Source organism: Myotis nattereri (assembly GCF_964212035.1).
Source record: "Myotis nattereri genome assembly, chromosome: 11".
Classification (NCBI taxonomy): Eukaryota; Metazoa; Chordata; class Mammalia; order Chiroptera; family Vespertilionidae; genus Myotis; species Myotis nattereri.
In genome coordinates this window covers 77,854,753-77,870,223 of record NC_138086.1, presented here as the reverse complement: position 1 = coordinate 77,870,223, position 15,471 = coordinate 77,854,753, and the positions used below count along the sequence as shown (strand labels likewise).

General features: G+C 47.5%; 2 protein-coding genes and 1 long non-coding RNA gene across 3 annotated transcripts in view; 2 read left to right on the top strand and 1 right to left on the bottom strand.

Annotated features, from left to right (window-relative positions):
• Window positions 1-1,604, bottom strand: part of SEPTIN7 (septin 7) — a gene marked incomplete at its 5' end in the record, with an annotated part of 56,974 nt that extends 55,370 nt beyond the window's left edge. The window contains 2 exon segments of the mRNA XM_081102544.1: window position 1,544; window positions 1,546-1,604. Of these exon segments, the coding sequence (XP_080958670.1) occupies window position 1,544; window positions 1,546-1,604 (60 nt within the window).
• A 586-nt stretch (window positions 1,605-2,190) lies between these two features.
• LOC308527186 overlaps window positions 2,191-15,471 on the top strand; it is a 52,280-nt gene continuing 38,999 nt past the window's right edge. The window contains exons 1-2 of the long non-coding RNA XR_013996600.1: window positions 2,191-2,311; window positions 3,362-3,460. This is a non-coding gene — a long non-coding RNA (uncharacterized lncRNA). The remainder of the gene's footprint in view (window positions 2,312-3,361; window positions 3,461-15,471) is intronic.
• On the top strand, window positions 5,574-6,865 carry LOC308527184 (ATP-dependent RNA helicase DDX39A-like; the record flags this gene model as incomplete). Its single annotated transcript, XM_081102543.1, has 1 exon — window positions 5,574-6,865. Exon 1 carries the CDS (start codon window positions 5,582-5,584, stop codon window positions 6,863-6,865), a length of 1,284 nt encoding a protein of 427 aa, XP_080958669.1. The 5' UTR covers window positions 5,574-5,581.

Sequence of the window (15,471 nt, the reverse complement as noted above, 5' to 3'; positions counted from 1 at the left end):
CTCAATAAAAAGGAGGGAAAAGAGAGAGAAGCAGGCTCCATCGTGTTGTCCCCACAGACTGACGCGAAGTGACCAGAGAGCCCACCCCTGCCGCGTCCACGCTCACTTCCCGCTGCCCGCGCCCTCCTCCAGCCCCACCCGACAGCTGGGTGGGCGAGGGACCGTGTCCTGCCGCCTCCTTCGCCCCGTCCCGGCTGTTTGGAGGCACAAGGGATCCAGGCAGCAGCAACCAGCTTTGCAGCCGTTTATATCCGAAGGCACCGGCCTTCCGTCTACCGGGCTTCCATAAGTTTCACGTCATCGCTTTCTGTGCATCTAACGCCGAAAACGTTTCCTCCCCAACTTGCTCATAAGCTGGGGGTTGGGGTGGGGGACGGGGGTGCGGACCACCTGCGTCACCTGCGTGTATGTCAATGTGTAAAACAAGTCACATGTTCTGAATCCAGACGGCCCGTTCATTTAGATTTTCAGGGGCACTCGGCACCCTTCCCCTTTTACCAAAATAGACCAAAAGAAACCTTAGGGCTGAACTCGGACAATGAACTCGCAACGACGTTATTGCGGTCACGGAGCAGGCACCTGGGTGCCACGGTTCCTGCCTCGCGCGGGGAAAACCCCGGTGGGAAACAGGGCGCTCCCACCCCGTCCCGCAACGAGGGGAGCGCGTCCGGACACCCGCCGCCGGCTGCCCACCGCCCGGCCCGCCCGGGAGCGCGGCAGTGGAAAATGTGAATGAAACGGCCTCGCTCTCTCCGACGCGCGGGGGGAGCGGAGGAAACGAAAGGGCTCCGTACAGTCCCCGGGAACACTGCACACTTTCAGAAATGAAGGGTCCCTCCCCTCCCCGCGACCCTTCCCACCCGCTTCCACTCCTCGGGAGGGCGCCCTTCCCCGACGTTCTTTCCCTTTTTTTCTTACAAATTAAGCCCAAAGCGGGCTCCTTAGTCTCGGTCCTCAAGCCTCGCCCGCCATCCCCCGGCCTTCGGGGCCGCGCCGGGGGGAAGGAAGCCCGAGCGGAGGCAGGGGCAGCGCTGCAGCCGCCGCCGCCTCCCCGCGGCCGCAGCCCAGCGCATCCTTCCTCCTCCCGCCCGCGCCCGCCGGGCCGGCCCACACCCCCCACCTCCGCGCCGGGCCGGGCCGCTCCCGCGAGGGGAGCTCCCGCGGGGCTGCGGCCGGCCGCCCGGGGAAGCCGGGCCGCGGAAGCCGGCGGGCCGGGCACAGACGACCCCCGCGGGCTGCTCCGGCCGCGGCGCCGGAGGCCGCGGCTCCCGTCTCCCCGCTCCCGGGCCCGCCCGCCGCGGCACAGGAAATGCCGCCGCCTCGGCTCCCCTCGCCTTCAATTCAAACTGTCACCGCCGCCGCCTCCCCTCCCCCCGGGCCCGCCGCCGCCGCGCCCCGGGCCCGCCGTGGCCCCCACCCCACCTCCTCTCGCCGCCGCCCCCGCCTGGCCTCAGGGCGTTCCCCCGGCCCGGTCCGCGGCCGCAGCGGCCCTCCGCGCCCGGAGCCGCCGACCCGCGCCGGGCGGCCCGGAGCTGAGACTCACCCATGGTGCTGCTGTTGACGCTCCTCTCCTCAGCAGCAGCGGATCTCGCACTGACCGACATCCCCTCCCCCTCCGCGACCAGCCGGGGAGCGGCGCAGCCCGCGATTCTCCAAGGCCGCCTACGCCAGTTCCGCGGCGCAGCCGCCCGGCGTCGCTGCCCGGCTTGCGCAGCTCGCAGCACCCGGACTCCTCCTCCGGCTCGCGCACGCCTCCCGCCCCCGCCCCCACCCCCGCCCCTCCGAGAGGCTTCCGGGCCGCGCGGCGGCCCCTGAGATCTCGCGAGATTTCCCCTTCCCGGCCTCGCCGCCCTGCTCCATGGTGGGCATGACTTCATTGGCGTCCGCGCTCGTTTGCCGCTCGGGGGCGGCCGCCATGTTTAAGTTGGCGGGGTTGGGCACCGCCGGGGCCACGGGCAGTCAGGCGTCAGCAGGCTTCTTCAACACTGCCTCTAAGGTTAAACCCTCCCGTTCGTCCGTGAAGAGCCTGAGGAAGGTGTGAGGGGAAGGCCGGTGGGGCGCGAGGGTGGGGTTGCCCTCACTAAACATGGCCGCCGAGAGGGCCGCCCCGCGCGATCTGACGTCAGAGCTTGGGAGGCGGGCGCCGCCCGGTTGGCCTCGGCGCCTCCTTACGAAGTTGGCGTAAAGCGGAGAGGCGCCACCGGGGGAGGCCCGGCTGGGGAGCGGCGCTCCGGGCGGGGGCCTGGTCCGCGCCCGGGCTCCCAGCTACTGACCTGGCGGCGTGGCGAGTGGAGGGGAGAGACAGTTGGAGGCAAGCGTCCGTGCCCCGTCCACACCGCAGCCTCAGCCTCCTGCGCGGGGTCGCAAGTGAGATTAGGCCCTGGACGCCCCACACCCCCCGGGCGCTGTCACTTTGGGGGCCTGGCACAGCCCAGGGGTCGGCTGCGCGGCTGCCCCCGCGGACCCTCCGCGTTAGGCCGCCCTGGGCCCGGGTCCGGCCGCGGGGGCGCGCACTCGAGTTCAGAGAATGAATGGGCGCACGTGAGGCCACGGGGTGACCGTGAACGAGGCTCCAGGGCTGACAGTGTGTGGCCCTTGGAGCCGCCTCCAAACGCTTTCCAGGGAGAGCGTCACTCATCCATCGGCTTCTGGGCCCTTCTTGAAGACGAATGAATGGCCTGTATAATTCATGCACATGGGTTATCTTTCCTATTAAGCTGCATGCTAGGACTTACATAGGAATAAATAAATATAAACTTATGCTATATATATATTCATGAACCGGCATAAGGATGTTCATAGCAGCATTGCTTATATTAGTGAGACAATTTAAATGTCCATTGTGGGAGAGTAGATGTATAAGTTACGTTTGTTGGACAAATGGACATACATGGAATACTAAATGTGCACTAATGAGCCAAAGGTACTAGTGTTCATTTAAACAGAATCCATTAACATAATATTGAGAGGGGAGGGAAGGAATCAGGTTGCAGAAAGACATACATGGTATACAAAAGTTTAAGAACCGGAAATCACATAAGGAAGTGATGGACACCAAATTCAGAATAGTGATTTACTCATGGAGAGGAAGGGAAGGGAATGTAATAGGGAGGGCTCCCTTGCATCTGTAATGCTTTATTTTGTCCCAAAAATAATCTGCAGAAAATGTGGCAAAAGCTTAGAGCCAGGTGGAGGATACATGGGGTGTTAAATTGTAATTATTTTCTATACTGTTCTGTATACTTGAAATGTTTCCGATTTCTTTTTTCTAATAAAAGACATTTTATCTAAGGAAACAGCTTGGTTTGCATCTTGGTATGTTTCCGAAGTCCTCATTTGCTCCCTCGTTTCTTCTCAGCAGAAAGAACCCTTCAGAGAGGAACGCCAGCAACCTCCTGTCTCCATCTTCATCAGCCTGCCTGCCCCCATGCCCACCCTGCCCGACATTGCAGGGCATCAGGTATCTACCTTGTCCGAGGCACGGATTTCTGCATGTTCTCTGTATTTGATCTGCTCATGCCTGTCCTCTGGATTCTGTTGCCTCCTGTCCACCCAAGAGCTTCAGTCAATGGATTATTTGTTCAATGCGTCTCGGTTCTGCCCCTGCCACTCCACTGAGATTCTAAACGAAGTCACTAATAACCTGTTTGTTCAATCCAGTGGACCCTCTTTCTTATTTCACTTGACCTCTTGGCAGCATTTGATACTGGTGATCAAGGCCTGCTGCGTTTACAGCCCCTTGATTTGTGAAACCACACTTTGCTAGTTTTCCTCTGGCTTCTGTATAGCACGGTATTTTAACTTCCAGGATGCCCATCTTCTGCCTGTCACTTACATGCCCATGTACCTCAGAGTTGTGTCCTAGTCAGTTTATTCCTATCTCACTTTTTATACTCTCCTTTGGTGATCACATTCACTGCCATGGATTCAGTGATTATGCTAATGACTCCTAAATAAAAATTTCTAGTTCTCTTTTTTTACTACAAATCTGCATACCTGACTGCCTTCAAGATATACATCCCCAAGTTCCAATGTATCTCAAAACAATGTATCCCAAATTAAATCCTCATTTTACTTGTTTCTTTGTTCTCAATCTCTAAATGGTATCATCATCAACCCAGTGGCCTCAGCCAGAAATACTCAGCCCCTCCCTCTCACCATTGACAGCCATGGGAAAGTCCCGTCAATGTCTCCTTCTCAGAGATGTCTAAACTCTTCATTTCTCTCCATCTCCACTACTCCTGTTCTAGCTAGGCCAATATCTCCGGCCTCACCTCTCTACAATGGCCTTTCTGTCCAATTTTATCCCAACTCATTCTTCACATTGTACCCAGAGTGGCCTTCCTAAACTTTATGTATGTGCTTAAAGTCTTCAGACTTTCTCTCAGGAAATTTACATGATCCATATTCTTATTTCTGGCCAACCTGCCATGCCTTGCTCTCTATAAACTCTAGCAAGCCTTGTTACCACCCCCACCCCTCCCGCCTTCACTCTTTTTTTACACTAGCATTCCTTACCTGGCTTTCTCCTTTAAGTCTCAGCCCAGCCATCATTTTCTCTTAGAGCCTTCCTTGATCTCCCAAGATGCCGGAAGCTGGTCCATCCTTGCTACTTGACACAGTCGCTGCAGGGAAGAAACATCTGCACAGCATATGTTTCAAGGGACCTGGCATATGTGGCATACTGTTCTTAATATGTTTGCTCCCGCCGAAACCGGTTTGGCTCAGTGGATAGAGCGTCAGCCTGCCAACTGAAAGGTCCCAGGTTCGATTCTGGTCAAGGTCATGTACCTGGTTGCGGACACATCCCCAGTAGGAGATGTGCAGGAGGCAGCTGATAGATGTTTCTCTCTCGTCGATGTTTCTAACTCTCTATCTCTCTCCCTTCCTCTCTGTAAAAAATCAATAAAATATATTTTTTAAAAAATATGTTTGCTCCCCCTCTTGGCGCTATGTGTTTTAAACAAGACCTCCTCCCGGAGAAAGGCTGTTTCCCCAGGTGAGGATTTTTTCCCTGAAGTTAGGGATTAACAGGACTAAGGAAGAGAATAAATCAGTGAAACCCCCTAGTGTTACAGAAATACCATGTACTACTTATGAAGAACTTGGACTAAGACTGTTGGCAATAAATTTGGGACTTGTTGGGCCCACATCCCCAGGGGTCTGCCCACCAGGGAAAGCACCAAAGCCTATACCCCTGGAGACCCACCGACACAGGGCAGTCCCAGGGAAGGGAGGACATAACCTTTACTGGGTAGGATAATCTCCTTCAGTCACTTCTTTGTAGCTTATCAGTAGAGCAGTGACCTTGGAATAGCCCTTATAATGGACCACAGAGATTACCCTAGACAGGATTAAACTCAACAGAACTATATGAACAAATGCCTTAACCTTTGGAATACAATGGATAGGATTAAAATCAACTGGTATAAATACAGATGTAACAGGACAATAAAGAGAGAATCTGGTGCTCAGTCCAACGCAGGAGGCAGGAAGTGCTCTAGCTCGTGTCAGGGCACGGGACGGGCATTGTGGTGGGTCGACTCTCGGAGCGCGTGGAGGCGAACGGGGAACTAGTATTATGGCGGAACAGGATGTGGAAAACGAGCTTCTGGATTATGAGGAAGATGAAGAGCCCCAGGCTCCTACAGGGAGCACCCCAGTACTCCCCAAGAAAGATGTCAAGGGGTCCTACGTTTCCATCCACAGCTCTGGCTTCCGGGACTTTCTGCTGAAGCCTGAGCTCCTGAGGGCCATAGTGGACTGTGGCTTTGAGCATCCATCTGAGGTTCAGCACGAGTGTATTCCCCAAGCCATCCTGGGCATGGATGTCCTGTGCCAGGCCAAGTCTGGAATGGGCAAGACTGCAGTCTTCGTGCTGGCCACCCTACAGCAGATCGAGCCCGTCCATGGACAGGTGATCGTCCTGGTCATGTGCCACACTCGGGAGCTGGCCTTTCAGATCAGCAAGGAGTATGAGCGCTTCTCCAAGTTCATGCCCAGTGTCAAGGTGTCCGTGTTCTTCGGGGGTCTTTCCATCAAGAAGGACGAAGAGGTGCTGAAGAAGAGCTGTCCCCACGTCGTGGTGGGGACTCCAGGTCGCATCTTGGCACTCGTGCGGAACAGGAGCCTCAACCTCAGAAACGTGAAGCACTTCGTGCTGGACGAGTGTGACAAGATGCTGGAGCAGCTGGACATGCGGCGGGATGTACAGGAGATCTTTCGCCTGACGCCACACGAGAAGCAGTGCATGATGTTCAGTGCCACGCTGAGCAAGGAGATCCGGCCCGTCTGCAGGAAGTTCATGCAAGATCCCTTGGAGGTGTTTGTAGACGACAAGACCAAGCTCACGCTGCATGGGCTGCAGCAGTACTGTGTCAAGCTCAAAGACAGCGAAAAGAACCGTAAACTCTTCGACCTCCTGGACGTGCTAGAGTTTAACCAGGTGGTGATCTTCGTGAAGTCGGTGCAGCGCTGCATGGCCCTGGCCCAGCTGCTCGTGGAACAGAGCTTCCCGGCCATCACCATCCACAGGGCTATGGCCCAGGAGGAGCGCCTAGCACGCTATCAGCAGTTCAAGGACTTTCAGCGGCGGATCCTGGTGGCCACCGATCTGTTTGGCCGAGGGATGGACATTGAGCGAGTCAACATCGTCTTCAATTATGACACGCCTGAGGACGCGGACACCTACCTCCACCGGGTGGCCCGTGCCGGTCGCTTTGGCACCAAAGGCCTGGCTATCACTTTTGTGTCTGATGAGAATGATGCCAAAATCCTCAATGATGTTCAGGATAGGTTTGAAGTCGATGTGGCGGAGCTTCCTGAAGAAAGGGACATCTCCACATACATTGAGCAGAGCCGGTAACCACACACCTGACATCCCGGAGCCACCCTGCTTCCCATGTGCTGCTTCAAGTCCTCTTTCTAGGCGACAGTGGGGCTTTCTTTTTCTGTTCAAACACTAGATTTGTGTAAGAATAAATTTTTATTATGAAGGAAAAAAAAAAGAGAACCTGGCTGGAGAATCTGGCTATGATGATCAACTGAACGCTGCCTCCGTGTCCTTCATTCTTCGCCGACTTCGTCCACACGTATGGGAACCCCTGGACCTGTTGGGGATGGACCCCAACACCAAGATTGGGCAAGATACCCTCTTACCACCCCACTCCCATAGTATCTTGTATTTACTGCTATGGTAGCACAGTTTTTTGCATACTTGTCTCTTTCATGGGAGTCTAAGCTACTTAAGAGCAGGCACTCTTATCTTGTTCAGCTGTGGGTCCCCAGTACCTAGCACAGGGTCTGGGATTCATTATTTCATTCAGCAAATATTTCTTGAGTCATAACTGGGTACTAGGCACCAGCACAGTGGATAATGTGTGGAATGGGAAACCCTTGAAGGAGGTCTCTGAGAAGCAAGGGGATCTGTGAAGTCAAAATTATTTCAACACAAAGACTATTTTTAAATTTTTTTGATTCTCATTCTCTCATGAGCATATAGTAGAGTTTTCCAGAGACTACATGAAGTGTGATAAGTGCAACAGATTGAATGCAGAAACATATAAATAATTTCAGCTAATTTTAAGCCAAACATTAAAGGGATTTGCAAAAATGTAAAACAGAACCACTCTTCAAACTAATTTCTTTTTGTTTTGCAAGATATGGTTAATTTTCATAAAAGATGTGTTATTTATGTCAATGTATAATGGATTTGTTATTTTTAATAAATAATATTTTTAAACTTCCTCAGTTTTAATTTCTAATAAGTATCAATATATATACTCCACATATACAAAAATTCTTTGGGGTCCTCAATAATTTGTAAGAATGTAAAAGGCTCCCGAGCCCAGATGTTTGAGAATTGCTGCACTAGCACATCTTGTATATATGTCCAATGTAGATGTGGTAAATAATTAATGGATGTCAGTTTGCCAAGATGCTGGCATGTGGGTGCTTAATGTTTCTTAATCAAAACTTCCCCAGAATATCTGAATAGCAAAAATACCCTTACTATCTGAATATGTGTAAGTGAAAATATTTTGTAAATGAATATGCTTTGTCAACTATGGCATGTCATACAAATACTATTGTTTTCGTAATTTTTTGTGACAAATATGGACTAACGTTCTAGCTTTGGTAGTAGAACCAGAATTACCTATTATAATCTACTAGAAGCCCAGCGCACAAAATCTCACGGCCCCACCCACCCACGTGCACCTCACTGTGCTCGAAGCCCCGCCCACCCGAGCAGGTCTTTGGTTGTTATGGCGTTAGGGCCAGTGGCTTTTTATAATATAGATAGTTGACTTGAAGATGAGAATTTTTATAGCCAGCCATGTCACATCAATCTAATCCATATAACAATTTTATGAAATAGATATTACTCTCAATTTTTTTTAATGAGCAAACCAATGTTCAGAGAAGTGAAGTGAAAGGCCTCCAAATTTGTAAGAACCTGAGACAAGATTCAGAGACCTCATGCTTTTCCGATACATAAGACCTCAGGTGAAGAGATTCATTTCTCTGTTGTCCTGAGTCCTGTCCTCATTTGCTAGACATTTGGTCTGGTGAAAGGGTAAGATGGTTTTACAGTTTTCAAGTACTTTTACCTTTAGTGCAAGCAGAGGGACATGTGGATGGTTTTAGGTCTACATGGAGGTTTTCTTTGAGGACCAACTCACAACTGACAATAGAAATGAGATGGCACTTCTCATAGAACAAGTCTGTCCTGTTTTCTACAATGACAGAGCTTAGCAGACAAAGTCAGGTTGGGGGGTAGGGGTGGAGCTTGAGATTTCAGTGGTTTATTTTATGAAGTGGGTTAGACAATCTGCAATATTTCCCTGTTAACACTAATACCCAAATATACAAAAAGCCCTTGAGTACTTTCTGTTCCTCCTCTGAAGACAAGTAGGGGAGGACTGAGAAATAATGTTGAAAATAAGGAGCCATTGACTAAATTTTTTTCTTGTGAAATTAAAAATATATAATTTACTCAAAAGCTGAAACTAGTTTCATATGAATGAATATTGGAGTATATTTTGTTCACATCAAATTTAGAATATGAAACCTCAAGAGAAGTATTTTACCATCCACAAAATCTCTTTTAAAATACAAATACATGGAATCAAGCAGTATATGGTTTAAGTATTTTTGTACTTTTAAGTATTTGGAAAGGAATAGTGTATTCCAATATTAAATTTCACAATTGAACAGTATAGTTATTAGAAAAAGTTCTGTTGAGGTCAAAGAATGTAAAATATTTGACAGTGTTAATGTTCTGCAAATAAAAGGAAATAGATATCATCGTGCCTTTTTATAGATTAATCTATAAGTACAAGAAGTCGAGTGACATTTGCAAGGTTATAAAACTAATGAACAAAAATTAGAAAAAAATAAAGCCTACTTCCTCTTTCTTTGTAAAGATCAAACTTCACCCCACAGAGAAAGAGAAGCCAAAAGACATAGTAGTGATAACAAACAAAAGACAAGAAAATGAGAGAACCATGCAACTTGAAGACCAGAGATTTAACCAAACAGCAAAATAGCTGTTTAAATGACAAATAACTCCCATTCTTAATTCTTTACCTTAGAAGGAGGGATTTTTTTCTTTTTCCCACCAGCCAAGAAGAGAGTGGGGGAGAAAGCAGAGCAGAAATAGGATGTTTGGACCCTGACTGTCCAGAGAGGCCTGATTTATCTCAACTTATCACTGGAGGCTCAAGGAATGTTCAAATTCCAGGGCTGCCCTGGAGACTTAGTTCTTATGCAGATGAAAGCCCCACTTCCCTCCGAGGACCCCGTGTTCCTGGTAATAGACTGGCAGCCCGGTGGCCTCTGGGACTGAAGGCAGAGAGGAAGCCATTTACCTTGAGGTTTTCTTGCCAATCAGCACCTTGTTGTAGAGCTGTCCAATCTGATTACACAGTAAAAATACCACTGAGCACAATACCGGAGAAAAATCCAAAGTACATAAAAAGAAAATCTATTATAAGTGTAAAAGGCCACTGTTGCCAACTCCCTTTGGCATTTTCTACCACTGAATCATAGACTGACTGAAATAGGAAATGGGGACACATGATTCTATGGGAAACCAGCTGCCTTCAGCAACCAGAGTTCATATATTGACTTTGGCAATGCCTGAATGCCTCCTGCTGTATGAGAGGCTAATGAAAGTGAATTGAACTGAACTTAAGGACTTTTATGTCAATGACATGCCCAAGGTTAGAGCAAGGCTATCATTTTAGCACGCAGTTGGAGCCTACCGGCTCCAAATCACTCTTCCTAGCAGACCTCTGAGTAAGCCACTGTTTCCCGAAAGTGCACCTCGGAGAACCTCTCATCCAGGAAAACAGGAAGTTCAGAGAGGAAGCAAATGCCTATGCTACATAAATGTGCTTTAGGTGAAGCAATTGCACTGGATCACCAAGGAGACTGGCTAGTAATAGTGAAAAAAGTATGTTATTACTGCCTTCCTTTGTGCAGCTCCTAGCAACTTAGAGACTCTTTCTTACACTATTTCTCTAGTCATTTGACATTGATTGGATCCTATTTTAGTAACATAATTAAGCATCTGATAAAAAAGAAAAGAGCAAATAATGGTGATGTTAATTGTTACCCACAACGTGCCCATTTCATGGAAGGAATCGTGATTAAGATTTATTTATGGTTTTTAGTTGATTTTTTTTCCTCCTTTGTTTTGCTTCCAGAAATTTGGTAGTAAATTATAACAGCTTGCCAGTCAACCACTATAAACAGATATATAGATTTTATGAAACCAATATAATAGCCGTCTCTATCATCCCAAATGGTAGGAATACAGCATTAAAAACTAATGTTGAGCCGAAACCGGTTTGGCTCAGTGGATAGAGCGTCGGCCTGCGGACTCAAGGGTCCCAGGTTCGATTCCGGTCAAGGGCATGTACCTTGGTTGCAGGCACATCCCCAGTGGGAGATGTGCAGGAGGCAGCTGATCGATGTTTCTCTCTCATCGATGTTTCTAACTTTCTACCTCTCTCCCTTCCTCTCTGTGAAAAATCATTAAAATATATTAAAAAAACAAAACAAAAAAACAAAACAAAAACTAATGTTGAGCTATAGATATTTCCCCCTGGAGTTCTTATTCCAAAATGCTACATTTGTGCCCTACTAGAATATAATATTTTAAGATTTGGAAGAGACTTTATAACTCTAAATCAGCTACCTACCAAATTCAAAATCTTTCTCAAATATAATTTTTTATGTGACATACAAGGCCACAGTGCCAACTATTAAACCTATAAATGTTAAATTTGAATTTAAATGAGGCAGATGTATTGTAGATGATGTTATATTACTTTAGAGCCCTCTAGTTCCCATATGGCATGGGTGTAACTCTGCTTTTTACAACTTATGACACACAAGTGAGCAAACTGTCCCAAAATCCTTATTTCTCATAAAAGTGTTCATTTAATTGTTTGTTATTTCAGAATATGTTTTTGGTTTGAGTTAAATGTCAGTGACATTTAGATGCTGTCAGTGAGCACTAGACAATTAAAATGTTTTCTCTTGTAAAATGTAGCTGCTTTTGCAAATTTCTTGGCAAATATGATCATGAATTACCTTTGCTATGATACTGCAGACCTTGAAGGAGAACTAAATCTTAGCTATCTTCTCATCTTGTTCAAACCTAGCATAATGCCTTGTAGTAGGCACCCAAATATTTTTTGGAAATAATTTTGATACTTTTAGGGTTCATCCGTAGCTTAGAAAACTAGAGTAGAAAAATCAACACCAAAAAAGGGCAAAAGAAAAAAAAGTGGAACTTGAGTATTGCAAGGAAGAGATTATTATATTATCTTCATATTTGCTCCTTCATTTATTCCCAACTTCCATTACACACACATACATCTGAACACATTGAGGAAAAAAGTCAGGAAAAAAACCTATCCAGTTTCCCCCCACATTTCAAAAGACAGAGATTTCTTTGTTTCTTTAGCATCACCTTGAGACTTTTGTGTTTGTTTGCGGAATGGGAGGGAAGTTGGCATCACCTTGTTAGTCGCATGATTGGCTCAGCTGATAGTATCATTGGAAAGGCTGGGGGAAGAGAGCAGGTCTGCCTTACTTCTCCTTATTCTTCTCCCTCCCTCCCTCCTGATCAGTTCTAGGTAACAGGCAGGCCTGACTCTTAGCTTCCCAAAGTATACTAACCTGTTGGAGAAAAGTAGGCAGAAGCTTTCCCAGATCCATGGTGCTTAAGCGACCAGAGTGGACTCTGGAAAGAAAACAAAGAGAAGGAAGAAATGCCCAAAGTAAAACCCTCTTTTCAATCACCGGCTGATACTCTCCCTCTTCCTTTCCTTCTGTCACTAACACACAGCTATCTTCCACTTCATAAGTAAAAGGAATTGCTGACGTGAGAAAGAAGTGTTAGGAGACCTTGAGACCAGTTATGCCAGCTCCTGTGGCTGTGTGATTCTGGTGAGTCACTCTTCTTCAGGAAATTGAAAGAATGTCAAGTATGAGGATGGCCGTGGAGCAGAATGAAGATTGTCATTCTGCCTCATTTCAAGTTCCTTCTACATCTTTCTCACAGAAGCACAGATGTCACATGCAGTGAAGGCCGAGGGACAGAGGTGCCCAAAGAGAGAGGCTGTGGTAAAACAAAGCTTCAAGACGGGCATTAACCCCGGCTAGCCACTAGGTTCATCTAGGGTGATCTTAATCTAAAGATTTATCTAATGAATTTAAAATAATCTACAAAAGTGAGCTATTAACCCCCTTCAATCAGTGCAAGAAATGTGAGAGAGCTGATGTGGGAAGATTTTCTTCTGATCATTTCATAGTTTATGTAATGAAAATAGAGGATATGTCAGTGGATAAGTACCTTAATAGCTTCTTCCTGTTATCTAAATGCTGCACCGGAATGAAATACATAAAAAACATCCAAACATCCAAAAATTCTTGAGATTCCCAGTGTTCACAGTAAACACCCCTTATTAAATAAACTGCAATGAGCCAGGAGGGTAATGATGATAAAGAAAGGGACAGAAAGAGCATAGGGTCAGGTAAGTAGGGAGCAAGTGACTAGAGCACCACATGGACCTCAGCTCAATGCAGAAGGGCCACCAAGGCTTTTTGAGAATAGCCTCTCTGTATTAGTTTGCTAGGGCTTCCATAACAAAATGCCACACCCTGGGCAGTGTAAACAGATTTATTTTCTCATGATTCTGAGGCTCCAAGTCTAAGGTCAGGGTGTCAGCAGGTTTGGTTTCCTTCGCCTCTGCTGGGATTTGGTTGGACAGGAGGCCCCTCCTCAGGGACTGGGGAAGAAACAGGGAAAATTGGGGAGGCTGGGGGCACAAAGAAAATGCTGGCAATCTCACTGTTTCCCGGGACATGCTGCTGGGAATAATGAGCACCCTGAGGGTCAGGAATCATTGGGTGTTTTTGCTCACTAGTGAGTAGAGGTGGAAATAGCTGCCTGGTGCCTCATGTGACCCTTCAACAGTGGTCTTCCTAGCTCACCCCTGGGTGAGCCTGAGAAGCTTGTGCCCAGTCCCTGTGGCACCGGGAGGGGCAGAGGAGTACAAGTCTGCAGTCAGAATAGAGTTTGGTTCCACTGCAGCTCATCCACTTACTGGCTGTCTGACCTTGGGCAACCCACCCTATGTCCCCGGGCTGTCCTGAGGATGAAACGAGATTATGTAAGTGAAGAGCTTTGCACAGTGCCTGCTACACAAAAGGGACCCAGGAGCATGCAAGCAACCCTTTCTAGGTCCTTGCTGAGAACTCCGCCAGGACCAGAGCCCAGCTTGAACCACAGCCCAGTCAGCTCTGAGTCCTGACCGTTTGCCCAAATCCTGCTGAATCCTTTCTCTTGGGCCGTTTTCATATCCTTTCCGCCATCAGGATGCAGCTTCAAATACACATCCTGCCTGCCTTCCACCCACCAACTGCTTTCCAAGGATGGCCGTGCCAGCTTCAGTCAGACCAGAGTCAGCTCTGGTCCCCCTTAGCCTTGGTGATTTAGACCAATGGTTCTCAACTCTTCCTGGGACCACGCCAGACCCAAACCGCTCTGTGTATGGAGCCTGAGCATCTGCACATTTTAAAAGCTCCCCCTCCCCCAACTGCAAGGGCCCCTTACTAGTCTTCACTCTTTTTTAAAAAAACATATTTTTAAAAATTGATTTCAGAGATGAAGGGAGAGAGAGAGGGAAAGATAGAAACATTCATGATAAAAGAGAATCATTGATTGGCTGCCTCCTAGAGCTCTCAACCCGGGCATGTACTCTGGGAATTGAACCATGACCTCCCGGTTCATAGGTCCACACTCAACCACTGAGCCACCCCGGCCGGACTGTCTTCACTCCCTCTTGCTTTCATGCAGAGGTTCCCTGCGTGCTGTGTAATCAAGACCCAAGCATCTACTTTGCAGATAGTGAATGCTTAACAAATGTTTACTGAGCAAGCGAAGTGTTACGTGTTATTTATTTATATATTTATTTATTTTTGCCTTACAAAACTATTTAGCTATGAGATTTTAAAATAATGGCACATACTTGTTCAATAAAGGTTGGTTTATGAATGATTAAAACCTGTTTTGGTGTGGATTCTTTGGGGCAGGGTGCGGGGAATGACAGTCATTTGGGAAAATGCCTGTGGGTACAGAAATTCCACAGAAATAAATGAAATGACAGCACATGGAAGCGTTTTATGTAGCATGAAGGAATATGTGGGACAATAATGATGTGATACCATCCACATATTAGTGTCAGTACATTCTGATTTTTTCTGGAGAAAAGGGACCTCGGGTAAGCACTGTCTCAAAGATTACTGTGTAAGTCACCAGGAAAGAGAAAAGCAAAGAAAGGCTCTCATTAATCCCACCTATCCAAGCACAACAAAGAGACATCTCCTTTTTTCTTTTCTTTTTTCTTGTTGTTATGGAAGATTTCTAACATATACAAAGTAGAGAGGATAGCATAGTGAAGCCTCATATCCACTGCGCAGCTTCAACAATAATCAACATTTTGCCTATATTGGACCAACCCATGTGATGCAAAATAGGGTTTCTGAGTTTGCTTTTAAAATCTTTGAAAAGCACGTGTAAATAAATGCTTTAGGACTAGGTCAACATTCTCTGGGAGGGTTTAGGGATGGCATGTCCTCCAGGGCCCATTTACATATATTTTTCAACATCTGACTAACAATCCTTCTTTGAGTAGAGTGATTACCACATCCCAAACCCTGCGCAGTCTCCTGTTGCGTGTATATAATAGAGTCACTGTACTTGTCCTTGGAAAAACAGCTTATTTATGTTTAGAACTTCAGAAAATTGTGACTGTGTCTCCATCTGGGGTACAAAGGACCAGTGAGTCCAGTGTGCTGTGGTCCCTGCACTCAATGGCTCCAGATGTGCCAGCCCCAAGACTGTTATATCAATGCAGAGGGTGATGGGGTGAGAGAGGCTGCAGGTCTGGATCC